The following is a 13,497-nucleotide window of genomic DNA, read 5'->3' as shown; positions in this document are numbered from 1 at the left end:
AAGAATTGTGGATGATCTTTCAAATTTAACAATGGCATCATCCATTTCTAATACATCTCGATGTATTTTTGATGTCTGCTGCCATGTACCAATTGGCACTAACTTGGTTTTATCTTTGTTCAATTTTATTCCATTTTGTGACATCCAAATATTTACTGCAGCCAACGCATCTTTCAGTCCTTCAGCTAAATCATCAAACTTTTCAACAGGAGCACATGACACTAATTGAATATCATCTGCATACGCATAACACTCCATCTTATAATTCTCCATCATGTCAAACACATCAGCAGTATACAAGAAGAAGAGAAATGGCCCCAACACCGATCCCTGAGGGACGCCAGTTAACATTTTTTCTTCCTCCGAATATTCATTACCAAATAATATCCGCTGTGATCTGTCATTTAAGTACGACTTGAAAAATCTTAGCACAGTGCCTGAAATTCCATAGCTTGCTGACATTCTTTGAACAAGTATATTGTGATCCACACAATCAAAGGCAGCACTCATATCAAGTAAAGCTAACAATGTCACTTGCTTTGAATCTGATGACTGAAATAACGTTGCCAACAGCTTTAACAGTGCCGTTTCCGTAGAGTGGAATCTTCTGTACCCCGACTGAAAGCACGGAAGAAGATTATTTTTATCCAAGTATTGCAGAAGCTGTCTTGTAACCACCCTTTCAACAATCTTTGCTATGAACGACAAATTTGACACAGGACGAAAACTCTTCAACCCATTTGCATCGGACGATGGTTGCTTCAATAGCGGTGTAACAATTGCTTTTTTAAAAATCATTGGATAACTTCCAGTTTTCAAACACATATTGATCAAATCCGTCAAGTACGGCAAAAACAGTTCAATGTGTTTTTTGAAAAGACTCGTCGGGATGGAATCTAGCAAAAATGTTGTCGGAGGGGCTTTCAAAATAACTGTTATTTATAAATGTTAACATCATCACTTGAGCACTCCAAAAAATTCGAGAATACTTGATGTTCTTTAATCTTACAACTGAAAGAAGGTACGCCATGCCCTGTTATGGTTTTTTTAATGTTTTCAATCTTTTTCCTGAAAAACTCTGCAAATTCACTGGCAGTAATTTTATTGTTTGCTACATCAACCGTGTTAGTTTTTTTGTTACATAAAACCTTGTTTAAAACTCGCCATAACTGTTTAGGGTTGTTAGCGTTAGTGTTAACTAAATTGTTCCAGTATGATTCTCTTTTTTTTGCAAAATGCTCTTGTTTCATATTCATTAGGCCAATCCAGTTTTGCCTATTAACCATGCATTTATTTTTCCTATATTTGCGTTCATACCTTCGACAATCACGTTTAATTCCTCTACAGTCACTATCAAACCATGGTGCAGTTGGAACCATTCTTGTTTCAACAACATGAAGAGGCGCAACAGTATTTCATTGTTGAAGAGCTCCGCTGCTCTATCTACATCATCGTCATTACAAGCAGCACTTATCGGAGATCCATTAATCAAGGTAAGCAAATGATTTTCATCCACACGCCTCCATGCCCGTACAGTCTTTTTAACCTTTAACACAGGGGAACAAACTATTGGCAAACAAAATGAAACCAAACTGTGATCAGAAATGACACCACTAGGATATACCCTAACACGAGTAACAGGCATATTTATTACTGGTACCACCAAGTCCAACGTTCCACCATGCATATGTGTAGGTTCTTTTATTACATTTTGCATTGAAAACATGTCAAACACATTCGATAATAGCTTGGCATTAACATCATCATTTCTTTCGACATGCACGTTCAAATCACCTAATAATATTACATGATCACTCAATAACATTAGGTTCTCCAAGATACTGGTCAATTCTTGAAAAAATTCTTTAGAAACCAACTGCGATCCTGGTCGATAATGGCAAATAGTACATTAACTGTGCCTACTGTCAATATAACCACAATTGCCTCAAATGTTAATAATTCCGGCAAAGCTATCCTTTTGTGTTTAAAGAGATCACGAAAGTAAATGATTAACCCCCCGTGATATGGATCCTCTCTTCGCAAACAATCAACAAACCTGAATCCATGGGGCATAGCTAGTTTAACCGAAACATCATCTGATGAACTATGCCAGGTTTCTGTTAACACAAGAATATCTAAGTCTTCATGTAATAATTCATAAATAGTATCAGTCTTTGAAATCATTGATCTTATATTTAAAAGACCTAGACGTAATTTTTTCAAATATCCATCATTAATATCATCAGTCCTACCGCTATCAACTCCATCATCATCCCCGTCACAGGTAACATTAATTCGACCATCATCAATAAATCTACCATCACGTCTATCATCATCACCAGGGTCATCATCATCACCACCACAACCACCCAATTAATCATTCACCATGTTACTTTCCCTATAGTTAATGACAAAATTCACATTACCAAAATTTCCACTTTTTTTTTATTCATATCCGCCCATTGCCCCTACCGAAAATATTGCTTTAACTTTTCTGTTTACATCATTTATCATCAAGTTCCTCAAATATTCCATCGATATCGAATGAGCACATATTCAGTGCAATCTTTTTTTTATTCGAATTATTCTCAAATTTCCAGGTTCGCCCCTCACTCTGTAAACAAAATCCTCTTTATCAGCTGCCTCCTTCTCCTTCGCTGAATTCATCAATTCTCTACACTTGATTCTTTGATCTTTTGTCATATCGTGGCTAATACCTATTCCCTTCAGATCATCATCTAAATTTTTCAAATTATTTAGACTTTCCATAATTAAGTTTTTCAAAACCTTTGACTTCAGTCTAACCAAAAGCGGTCTGACATTATCCGATCTCTTGCCCAATCTGTAGTGTCTAACAACATTTGACATATCAAATTTTTCATCTGTTATTGCACTAAGAAAGAATACGCATAATCTTTTCATCATCTTCTTTTTTGCTATCATTAAAACTGAGGTTGTTACATTCCTTCAATTTAAAAATTATAAAGTTGAACGATCTTTCTTCAACCTCACTATATAATTGAATTGTTTTCTTTGTACTAATGACCTCTTCTTTTAGTGCCTTTATTCCATCATTCATACTCATCACTTCATTATTTACAGTTTCAACTTTCTTCCCAACAACATCTTTCACAGCATCTGAATACGACTTTCTAAGACCTTGTAGTGAATTTATTTTTTTATCCAGAATATCTTCCGTGATTTTTTTATCAAGTATGCTTTTTATCTCCTTTATTTGACCACTAATGACGTTGTTGCAATCTTGTATGTTTTTTATATTTTTCAGTTCATCTTGCAGCATAATTATTTTGCTTTCTAGATTTTTCATCGCCAAGTTCAAATCATCATTGACAAGCGTTTTATTAAACTTTTCCCCCAAATCTTTAATTTGGTTAATAATAACCGCATTGCTTTCATGAATCGTTTTTGATATCGCCCCCCATCACGCTTAACTGACTGCCAGGTTTGAGAGCCTCCATCTGTCCAACACAGCCATTACAACACCATATTAAACCGGTACATTGTTGAATATCCTTCATTGTTTGCTCAGAAATGGAAGCGCACTTCCAATGAATCACCAACTCACAAAATTTGCAGTGTAGCATTTCCTTCATTGGTACCGTACCTGCACAGGCTGTGCATTTATTTTTTGAAGCCATATGTTTATTAACAAATCAGTACATACAAATGTAAATTAAATTGTTATGTCTGCAAACTAAAACTCAAATCAACAAGGAGTGGACTCTAATGTAATTAATACTAATGATAAGAATAATAATTCTAATTCTATTAGTTTAAATAATATAACTAGATTTAAAAGTACCAATATCCAACCTACCTCTACATTTTCACTGTTTAATATTAACATAAGATCAATTAATAAAAAATCGCTTTATATCCATCAAATAATCTCTTCCTCTTTATCTGATTTTTTTACTTTTACTGAAACTTGGCACGAGGACTCTAACTCTCCCTCTCTTATTCTTGCTACTCCTGATGGTTACAGCTTCCTTGAACTTTCTAGACCTCCAAAAAATCTTCTATCATCTTCTCATTCTTCTTATGGGGGTATCTGTCTATTTTATAAATCTCTATTTACTGCTTCCATTAATACTTCCTTTATTAATTTTTCTTCTTTTGAATGTCTTGCTGTATCTCTTAAGTCTTCTTCTCTATATTTTTATATTGCTGTAATCTATCGCCCTCCTTCTTCTTCTCTCACTTTATTTTTAGATGAATTCTACTCGCTCGCTGAATCTCTCTACTCTTTTTCTATTCCTTTCTACATCTCTGGTGATTTCAACTTGCACTTCAATAATTTATCATGTTCTTACACTCGTAGATTTAATGATATTTTGTCTCTTTTTAACTTAACTCAATATTGTTCTTTTCCTACCCATACTTCTGGTAACACTATTGATTTTATTATAGCTTCATCTTTTTCTAAGCCTATTAATATCTCTGCTAGCTCTGTTCCTTATTCTGATCACCTTCTTATTGAATCTGTTTTTTCATTAGATTTTCTTCCTTCAAATTCATTTATGTCTATTTCTAAAAGATGCTGGTCTTCTCTTAATAAAGATATTTTTCTTCAATTTCTTACTGAAACTATTTTTGATACTACCTTATTTTCTGATGTTGATGATTTTGTCTATGCTTTTAATATCTATATTACTTCTATTCTTGATAAGCTTATTCCTCTTAAATCATTTACTTATGGGCTCTATTCTCGTAAGGCTCCTTGGTTTGATTATGCTTGTGTAGTAGCCAAGAAAAGTGTTAGAAGATTGGAGAAAGCCTATAGGTTAAATCCATCTAACTCTCTTTATTCTATCTATGAATCTGAATTGATTAATTATAAATATCTACTATTCTCTAAACACTCTACTTTTCTTAGAAATTTTATAACATCTGCTTCAACATCTAAAAATAGGTGGTCTGTTCTATCTAAACTTCTACATAAAAAATCCTCTCACTCATCTTTTTCTGCTCAACAGTTTCATGACTTTTTGTAAATAAAATTACTTCTTTAAGAACATCTAATTCTAATTTTTCTTCTCATAACTTTACTAAACTTACTACTGAATCTGAATCTTTTTCTGTATTTACTCCAATAAATCTTTTAGAACTAACTAAAATTATTAATTCTATGTCGTCTACAACCTGTTCTCTAGATCTACTTCCTTCTAATTTACTTAAAGAATTTTCTTCAATATTTTATCCAATCATTCTCAAATTAGTTAATTTATCTCTTTCAACCTCTAAATTTCCTACTTCTTATCTAATCCTACCTTTTTATCTAATTATAGACCTGTAACTAATATTACTTTCATCTCTAAAATAATAGAAAAAGTAGTTTTTAATCAACTGTCATCCTATTTAGACTCTAACTCCCTGCTACCTATATCTCAATCTGGTTTCAGACCTGCTCACAGTACTGAAACTTCTTTACTTAAAATACACAATGATATCCTTCCCTCTAGTGACAATAGTAATCTTACTCTTCTTCTTGCTCTTGACTTTTCCTCAGCTTTTGATACTGTTGACCATACTATTCTTTTGAGACTGCTGCATCTTTCTTTTAATATTACTGATTCTTGTCTATCTTGGTTTTCTTCTTATCTCTGTAATTGTTTTTCTTTTGTTGTTCTCAATAATTCTACTTCTAACTCCTCTACACTTACTTTCGGGGTACCTCAGGGTTCTATCCTTGGCCCTCTTCTATTTATACTCTATACTTCTGAACTACCTCGTATTATTAATAACTTTTCTTTCTCTAGTCAACTATATGCTGATGATTTGATTCTACTATGTCTCTCTCTTCTCAGATTAATAGTGTTGCTAGAACCTCTTACTTTCATCTACGTAGAATAAAAAAACTTTTGCCTTTTCTTGATGATCCTACTCTTCTCCTTCTTGTTACTTCGTTAGTCTTATCTAGGATTGATTATTGTAACTCGCTCTACTATGGTCTTCCTGACTCTATACTCTATCCTTTAAGTAAAGCTTTTAACTTTGCTGCTCGTCTAGTTGCTCATGCCCCTTTCTTTTTTCATATATCTCCATATCTTGTTCTCTTGCACTGGCTACCTATAAAATATAGAATAATTTTTAAAATTTGCACGTTCATGTATAAGTCTCAATCTAAATTATTTCATAAGTATTTATCAGATATATTAATTGAACCTAAACGCCCCGGTTTACGATCGTCTTCTTCTTCTCGCTTTTTCTTAACTCGTGTTAAACACTCTTTTGCCAAATCTGCTTTTGCTTTTCCTGGTCCTTTTCTATGGAACTCTCTACCTACTTCACTGACTACTTCTCCATCACTTGCGAAGTTCAGAGCAGATCTCAAGACCCATCTGTTTTCAAAATTTATTGAGGAGCGCTGTTGAACATCGCGGAAATAGCGCTTTATAAGCTAATTGATTGATTGATTGACTTCACGAATGTAATTCGTTGTTGACCGCAATCTCTTTGCCCAGCAATCTTTCCAGTAGTTGTTAGATTTTCCATTCTTTCATTCCGCTTAATGGGACCAAAAAACTTTAACTATCCCCGTCGGATTATCTGTAATAATTTCCTCTTTTCATAACCGGACTTTTAATAGATCCTCATTCGAAATATGAGAGGTTCAACTAATTTTCATAATTCTTCTCAAAAACCACCTCTCAGCAGCGTTAATCTTTTTTTCATTTCTTTTGAAATGGTCCAGGACTCAGAGCCATAAGTTAGCAAAGAAAAAATGTAACAACTTAACAGTTTTAATTTTGTTGATATTCTGATTTTGCTGTTGGTGAGGATGCTTTTCATTTTAGAATATGCATCTTTCGCCATAGCTAACTTTTGTTTGATATCCATATCCCATTTACAATCTGAGGTAATCAGACTTCCGAGATGATTGAAGCTGTTGACTTGTTTCACCTGTTTACCAATAATGATTTTATGGAGCAGATCGGGGCGGTATTGCTTTTACTGATAACCAGGCACTCTGTTTTGTTGAAGTTAATTTGCAAGCCTTTCTTTTCACTTTCAAAAACCAGTTTGGAAACAATTGTTTGCAGTTTTTTCTCTATAAGAGCTGTATCATCGGCATACCTTGCATTGTTTATATTCACGCCTCAAATGGATATTCCAGGTAGATCTTCTATCTTTCTCATGATGATCTCACTATAGAGCTTGTACAGGTCTGGAGAGAATACACCGCCTTGTCTAAGACCTTTCTTTATTTCGACAAAACTAGTCATCTTGTTAACAGCTTTCATCGCTGCCCTTCGGCCCCAATAGAGGTTTTTGATATCTCTCGTGCCTTTTCCATCAATGTCCAAAATTTCCAATATTTCCATGCTTTGGAGTATTCGACAAAACATCTAAACAAGTATTTCTTCATTTCAATCGCTCATTCACTAATCATTCGTAGCATAACGATAGCGTTTCTTGTGCCACAATCCTCGACAAAACCACATTGGATGATAGAAATGTCCTATTATAAGTAAAGCTTTTGATCTTGTTGATCACACTTTTTTCTTATGTAAACTTAAATGGCTTTCGTGGTAAGTCTGCTCTTCTCTTGGTTTATGTCTTATTTACTCAATATAGTATGTAAGAGTTATGTAAATTCCAAGAAATCTTGGTACTTTAAGGTGTCCCAAAAGGATCGATTCTTGGACCCTTGCTTTTTATATTGTTTATTAATGACTTGTTTGTTCTCAATTAAAACCATATTTAAAATTATTTTTTATGCTGATGACGCTAGTTTTTTCTATTCAACTAAATCACCTCTGAAGGATTTGGATTTACTCAATTATAATTTAAAACTTATTGCTAACTGGTTTTATACTAATAAACTATGATAAAAATTAATTAACAAAAATGTAACTACATGATTATTGCTCCGAGAATCCTAACCAATACTTATGGTCCCTTAAACCTTCGTTTGAATAATCATTTAATGGAGAGGACTTTCAGTACTAAATTTTTGGGTTTAATTATCTCAGGTAATTTTTCTTGGGTTAAATATATTGATACTATTTCTTCTGAAATAAACAAAACATTAGATTTTCTTTAGAAAATAAGATACAAACTTAATAAAACTATTTTAATTTTGCTGTACAATGCATTTGTTTTTCTACATTTATCATATTGTAATTTTATTTGGGGCAATAGCCCTGCTGGTTAAGTTTTTAAATTATATAGACTTCAAAAAAAATTTATAAAACTATTATTATATTTAAAAATTACTTCTCATGTTGATGAATATTTTTCTTCTTTAGGTCTTCTTACATTATACAAATTACATATTTGAATTGTTGCTTTTTTCATGTTCAAATATGTCAATAAATTTGTTACCAGTTAATTTCTCAAATATTTCTCCACTCAAGCCCTCATACATCTTTAACTCTACTCGTCACTTCATTCCGTATGTAATACCATTCAGCAGATTAAAAATTTTAAATGATAGAATATTTACTCTTGCACCCAAAATTTGGTTTACAATTTTGTCTCTATCTGTTACAAATATCTCAAAACCTCGTCTCTTTAAACAACGTTGTGAATCTTATTTATTGTCTGGTAAACGTCGATTTATGCAACCATAGACGTTTCTAACTCTGTTTAAATTTTATTTGAATTTCTTTCAGTTCAATAATAATAATAATAATAACGTCATTTATGAGCGTCAGAGGCGCCCGGATAACAAATGTCAGCACGGCCACCAAAGGCCTGTTCAAACAGATGCTGCTTCAATCGCTTTTTAAACGTTTCTATTGATGATTGTTGACGGATGATGAGTGGCAAACTGTTCCATGTTGATGGTGGGCAATGTGAGAAGCCTTTATTGACGAGAGCTGAGGTATTGACTGGTTGATGCAGTTGCAACGATGACGGCAGACGAAGGTGATGGCGATGATTAAAAGACGAGCGAAGGCGAATGAGTTTGTGAAGATATGATGGTTGAGATGTGTTGAGTGTTTTATATGTGATGACAGCTATTTTATACTTAATGCGTTGACGAATCGGTAGCCAGTGCAGGTGAGCAAGAGATGTTGAACTAGAAGATAAATGAGGTAATTCTAAAACAAGTTTGGCTAATCCGTTTATACTTTGGCAATAACTAATTTTCATTGGTTTGTCTGTTGAACTACGTGTCAATGTTTTTTTATGCTGTTTTCATTCATTATATTTGTATCAATTTTTGTAGTCTACACGCAAGTTCAAGTTTAAAATTCTGTTTATATTTAAGGACTATTTCTTTCTTCTTTATTTTAATGTAATTGTTCTGTTTAACGGTCGTCTATCATAAGATCATTTTTTTTATTTTTTGATCTCCGTATTTTATTTTTTTTAATTTTTTCTGCATACGCACCACAGACAGGCGAATCAGAAGAAATGAAAAATGACTTCTGGGCAGCGTTCTCTGACACCATCTCAACAATACCAAAATCTGACACAATCCTGATTCGAGGTGATCTCAATGGCCACGTTGGAGAGAAAACAGATGGTTTTGACAACGTACATGGCGGTTTTGCTATGGAGAAGGGAATGAAGAAGGCAATCTCATCCTTGAGTTTGCTGAAAGCCACGGGTTTTGTTTATTGAACACATATTTTAGAAAGAAGTTGAAACATCTCATAACATACAAAAGTGGACCATTAGCCACGCAAATTGATTTCTTCGCTGTCAAGCAACAACACCGAAGGCTATTCAAAAATGTCAAAGTTATATCTGGCGAATCATGTGTCACCCAACATAGACTCCTTGTGGCAGACCTGGTTGTCGAACTGTCAAAACATAAGTCTAAACAAATGCCTTGGAGAATCAAAACGTGGAAGCTGAAAAGCAATATTCATCGAGAAGAATTTCAACAGACTGTCGCAACACAGTACAGATAAGAATACATACAAAATCGTTTTGATAAACGCTGTAACTACAGTTTGTGGGAAAACTAGTACAAAACGCCAGCTAGAACGGGACACGTGTTGGTGGAATGACAGTGTACAAAATGCAATAGCTGAAAAGAAAGCTGCATACAAGCAATGGCAAAAATCAAAGTCTGTTGACGACTACAAAATTTTCCGTGAGAAAAACAACTATGCAAGACGTCAAGTCGCATTGGCTCGGTCAGATCAGTGCAGAGAGTGGCTCACAAAAACAAAGGTGAACAAATGAAATCTCTGTATCGTGTAGCAAAACAAGCAAAGCGTACGAAAAAGACAGTTGGTGCCTTATGTATCAAAAACGACAAAAATGAGATGGTTCTTGAATAAGATGAGATCAAGCAACAGTGGAAAGAATATTTCAACCGTCTGTTAAATGAAAACAGTCCCATCAATGTCAACTTTGACGCTCCACCCATCGAAGGTCCGATTCCAGACATCACTGTAGAGGAGCTTACGGAAGATCTGAAAGCTATGAAGGATGGAAAGGCGGCAGGGCCCTCTGGACTCACAAATGACAGTATCAAATCATCTGGTACTGCAGGTATCCAATCGTTACTACAACTTTGCCGTAAAGTGTGGAGAAATTGCTCAATGCCGACTGAATGGAACTATAGCATGACAGTTCCGCTATATAAAGACAATTGAAAATTGTCAAGAAAATCATTGATTAACGTCGTCCATCCCCTTCGGAATTTATCAATTTGGTTTCCTAGCGGGGAAATCAACAATTGTAGTCGCACTATGACACAACTGTTTAATAAATATGATTTAACCCAAATACGAAATGTTGAATCTATTGGTAAAAAGCTAATCAACGCAAAATGGGCAAAAATATTTAATGAAGTTTGTATTCATGAATTACTGCATTATTTATGGTCTTTTACCTGCATATATATATATATATATACATATATACATATATATATATATATATACTGATATGTTGTAGTTGTGCCAAGATGCTCAATTATTTAATTATCTTTATACTGTGCCTATTTATTGATTCCTTGTTTGTTTAAAGTGAAGACGTTGAACTAATAAATAGGCGCAGTATATATATATATATATAAATAAATATATATATACATATATATATTTTAAAATCATTAAAATCAGAGTTACAGAAAATAAGAACCATTCAATGAAAGAGTGCATTCGGTAGCTTCATCTTGTCCGTCTTCAAAATTTGTTATAATATGCTGGCATTCATTTAATTCATAATGTTCCTAAAAATGATAGACCAGTTTCATAATTAAACGTTGCTGTAAACATTTTATGTGCGTTGTGATCGACAATTGAAAATGAAGAGACCTTTATCTAAATTTTAACATACTGATATAAAGATAATTTTATATATAATTTTATATTAATAAGGTTCAACTGTAAAACAATTAAATTTACAACGGAAAAAACGAGAAATTGATTATGTTAATAAAAATAGAAAAAACGCTACGTAAAATTTAATGTATTTACAGATACACTATTTAAAACAAATTTTTTGTGCATGAGTAATGTATAAAATATATTTTAACAAAAATATAAGTGTTAACCAGTAACCATTCCCTATATCAATATTTTCAATGTTTCTATTTTAAAAAATTCCCACGTAATAAAATCACATTTTAATTTTTTTAATGTATTTAGAACTTCAAAATAAAAATTTAATATCTACTTAAATCAACGAACAGAAGTTATTATTATTATTATTATTATTATTATTATTATGAGTGTTCGTTTGGTGCTTTTTCGAATCTTCTCAAAAACGACATTAACTAAAATCATAAATTGTCAAGAGAAAATAAATAAGCTTTCAATTCTTTTCGAAACATTGCTTTGGGAAAGAGCCGGGTCACGAAATGTTGTGGCAGACTATTCCAAATCATCGATCCAAAAATAGCAACATTTCTTGATCCTATTCTCAATTTAGAGAAAGGAACTTTAAGCGGAACTAAATCGTCTGAACGCATACAAGTCGAGGCATTAGAATATCTCTCTGAACAATTTCATCTTGAAGATATTTGGGAGCCAGGCCATTTTTGCATTTAAAAACTGCAAGAAAAATTCTGAATGAAACTCTTTTCTTAACTGATAGCCAATGCAATTAACGCAAAATTGGAGTAACATGTTCAAACTTTCAATATCAATCATCGTTTAGCGTCCAGAAAACCTAGTTCTCCCGAGGTAGGACGTTGTTTTCTTTGCTCGATTGTTTGCGACCAGGACTTTTTTAGACGGCCTTTGGGACGTGTGTCAGGTATTTCAACATCTGCAAGAGAAGTTATGGCACTATTTCCACTTCGTTTGACAAAATCAAACCACCGCAGACGGAGTTGCCGGCATTCGTCCGTTATATCATCTAAACCAGAACGACGCAGGATTTCGGTTGATTTGATGAGGTCCTTCAGACTAATTCGTTGCATCCATCGGAGCATTTTCATATCGGTTCGGTGAAGTTGTTGTTCCAGTTTGATTGTCATTGACCATGTTTCTGCTTCAGCTGTTCCAGTACAATCCAGAACATCTCCTAGATATTGAAACGATGTGACATTCTCTACCTTAATGCCTTCAAAAACATTGCTTTTTCGAATTTGATGTTGTGGATTGATGCAGGCAGTACAAACAAAATTGGACACTTTGGATAAATGACCAAATATTTTTGAACATCGTTTGTGACACTACTGATTACAATGCTGACACTTGATTGAATTGTTACCTAAACCAGCTTTACAAACTGAACAGGGCCATCGTCCATTAGCTGTGAATTTGATGGGTCCACCAGTGTTCATTGCTTTCGTTTTGATGATGTTGACTTTGAATCCATAATCGGCGAGTCTGGTGTTCCAATCTTCAAGCATCTGTGCTGCATTCTGCTCAGACGTGGCTGCTAAGACAAACAATATCAACAGCATATATTAGATTCCAAATGTCACCAGTGCCTATCGGTCTTGTGATTTCTTCCATCACAGTTATAAATAGCAGTGGAGTGAGAATCGAGCCTTGGTGAACTCCAACGCCGATGTCAAATGCATCTGTGTTTCCAACCGTTGTGCTGACGAGAGTCTTAGTATTCGTATACATTTCCATCACAAGTCGAACAAGATATTCTGGAATGAGTTGTCGACGTAGACTCCACCTGATTGCTTCACGGAGAACTCGATCAAATGCTTTTTCAAGGTCTACGAAAATGTATGATAGTTGTTGATGCTTTGCGAGGTACTTCTCTTGCAGTTACCGAAGGATGTGAATTGCATCAATTGTTGATTTCCTCGCCAGGAAACCAAATTGATAATTTCCGATGTTAATCTTCTCTCAATGATTTACTCAACAATTTTCAGGGAGTGTACTAACAGATACATACCCCGATATGATGAACAATTCAATGGATCACCTTTGCCTTTGTATAGCGAAACTGTCATGCTATAGTTCCATTAAGTCGGCAGCGAGCAATTTTTCCACACTTCACGACAAAGTTGTAGTAACGTTTGGGTACCTGCAGTACCAGATGCTTTGATAATGTCATTTGTGAGTCCAGAGGGCCCTGCTGCCTTTCCATCCTTCA

The 13,497-nt window shown here is 34.0% G+C and overlaps 1 protein-coding gene across 1 annotated transcript; it reads right to left on the bottom strand.

The window, feature by feature from the left end:
* Positions 1 to 2,556: 2,556 nt before the first annotated feature.
* Positions 2,557 to 3,659, bottom strand: HELRODRAFT_158501 (hypothetical protein; the record flags this gene model as incomplete). Its single annotated transcript, XM_009010553.1, has 3 exons — positions 2,557 to 2,948; positions 3,013 to 3,381; positions 3,458 to 3,659. 3 exons carry the CDS (start codon positions 3,657 to 3,659, stop codon positions 2,557 to 2,559), a joined length of 963 nt encoding a protein of 320 aa, XP_009008801.1.
* Between the last annotated feature and the right edge of the window lie 9,838 nt (positions 3,660 to 13,497).

The sequence above is a fragment of the Helobdella robusta genome, assembly GCF_000326865.2.
Source record: "Helobdella robusta unplaced genomic scaffold HELROscaffold_1, whole genome shotgun sequence".
Taxonomy (NCBI): domain Eukaryota; kingdom Metazoa; phylum Annelida; class Clitellata; order Rhynchobdellida; family Glossiphoniidae; genus Helobdella; species Helobdella robusta.
The sequence above is the reverse complement of the archived record's forward strand: the minus strand, read 5'-3'. Positions and strand labels throughout refer to the sequence as shown.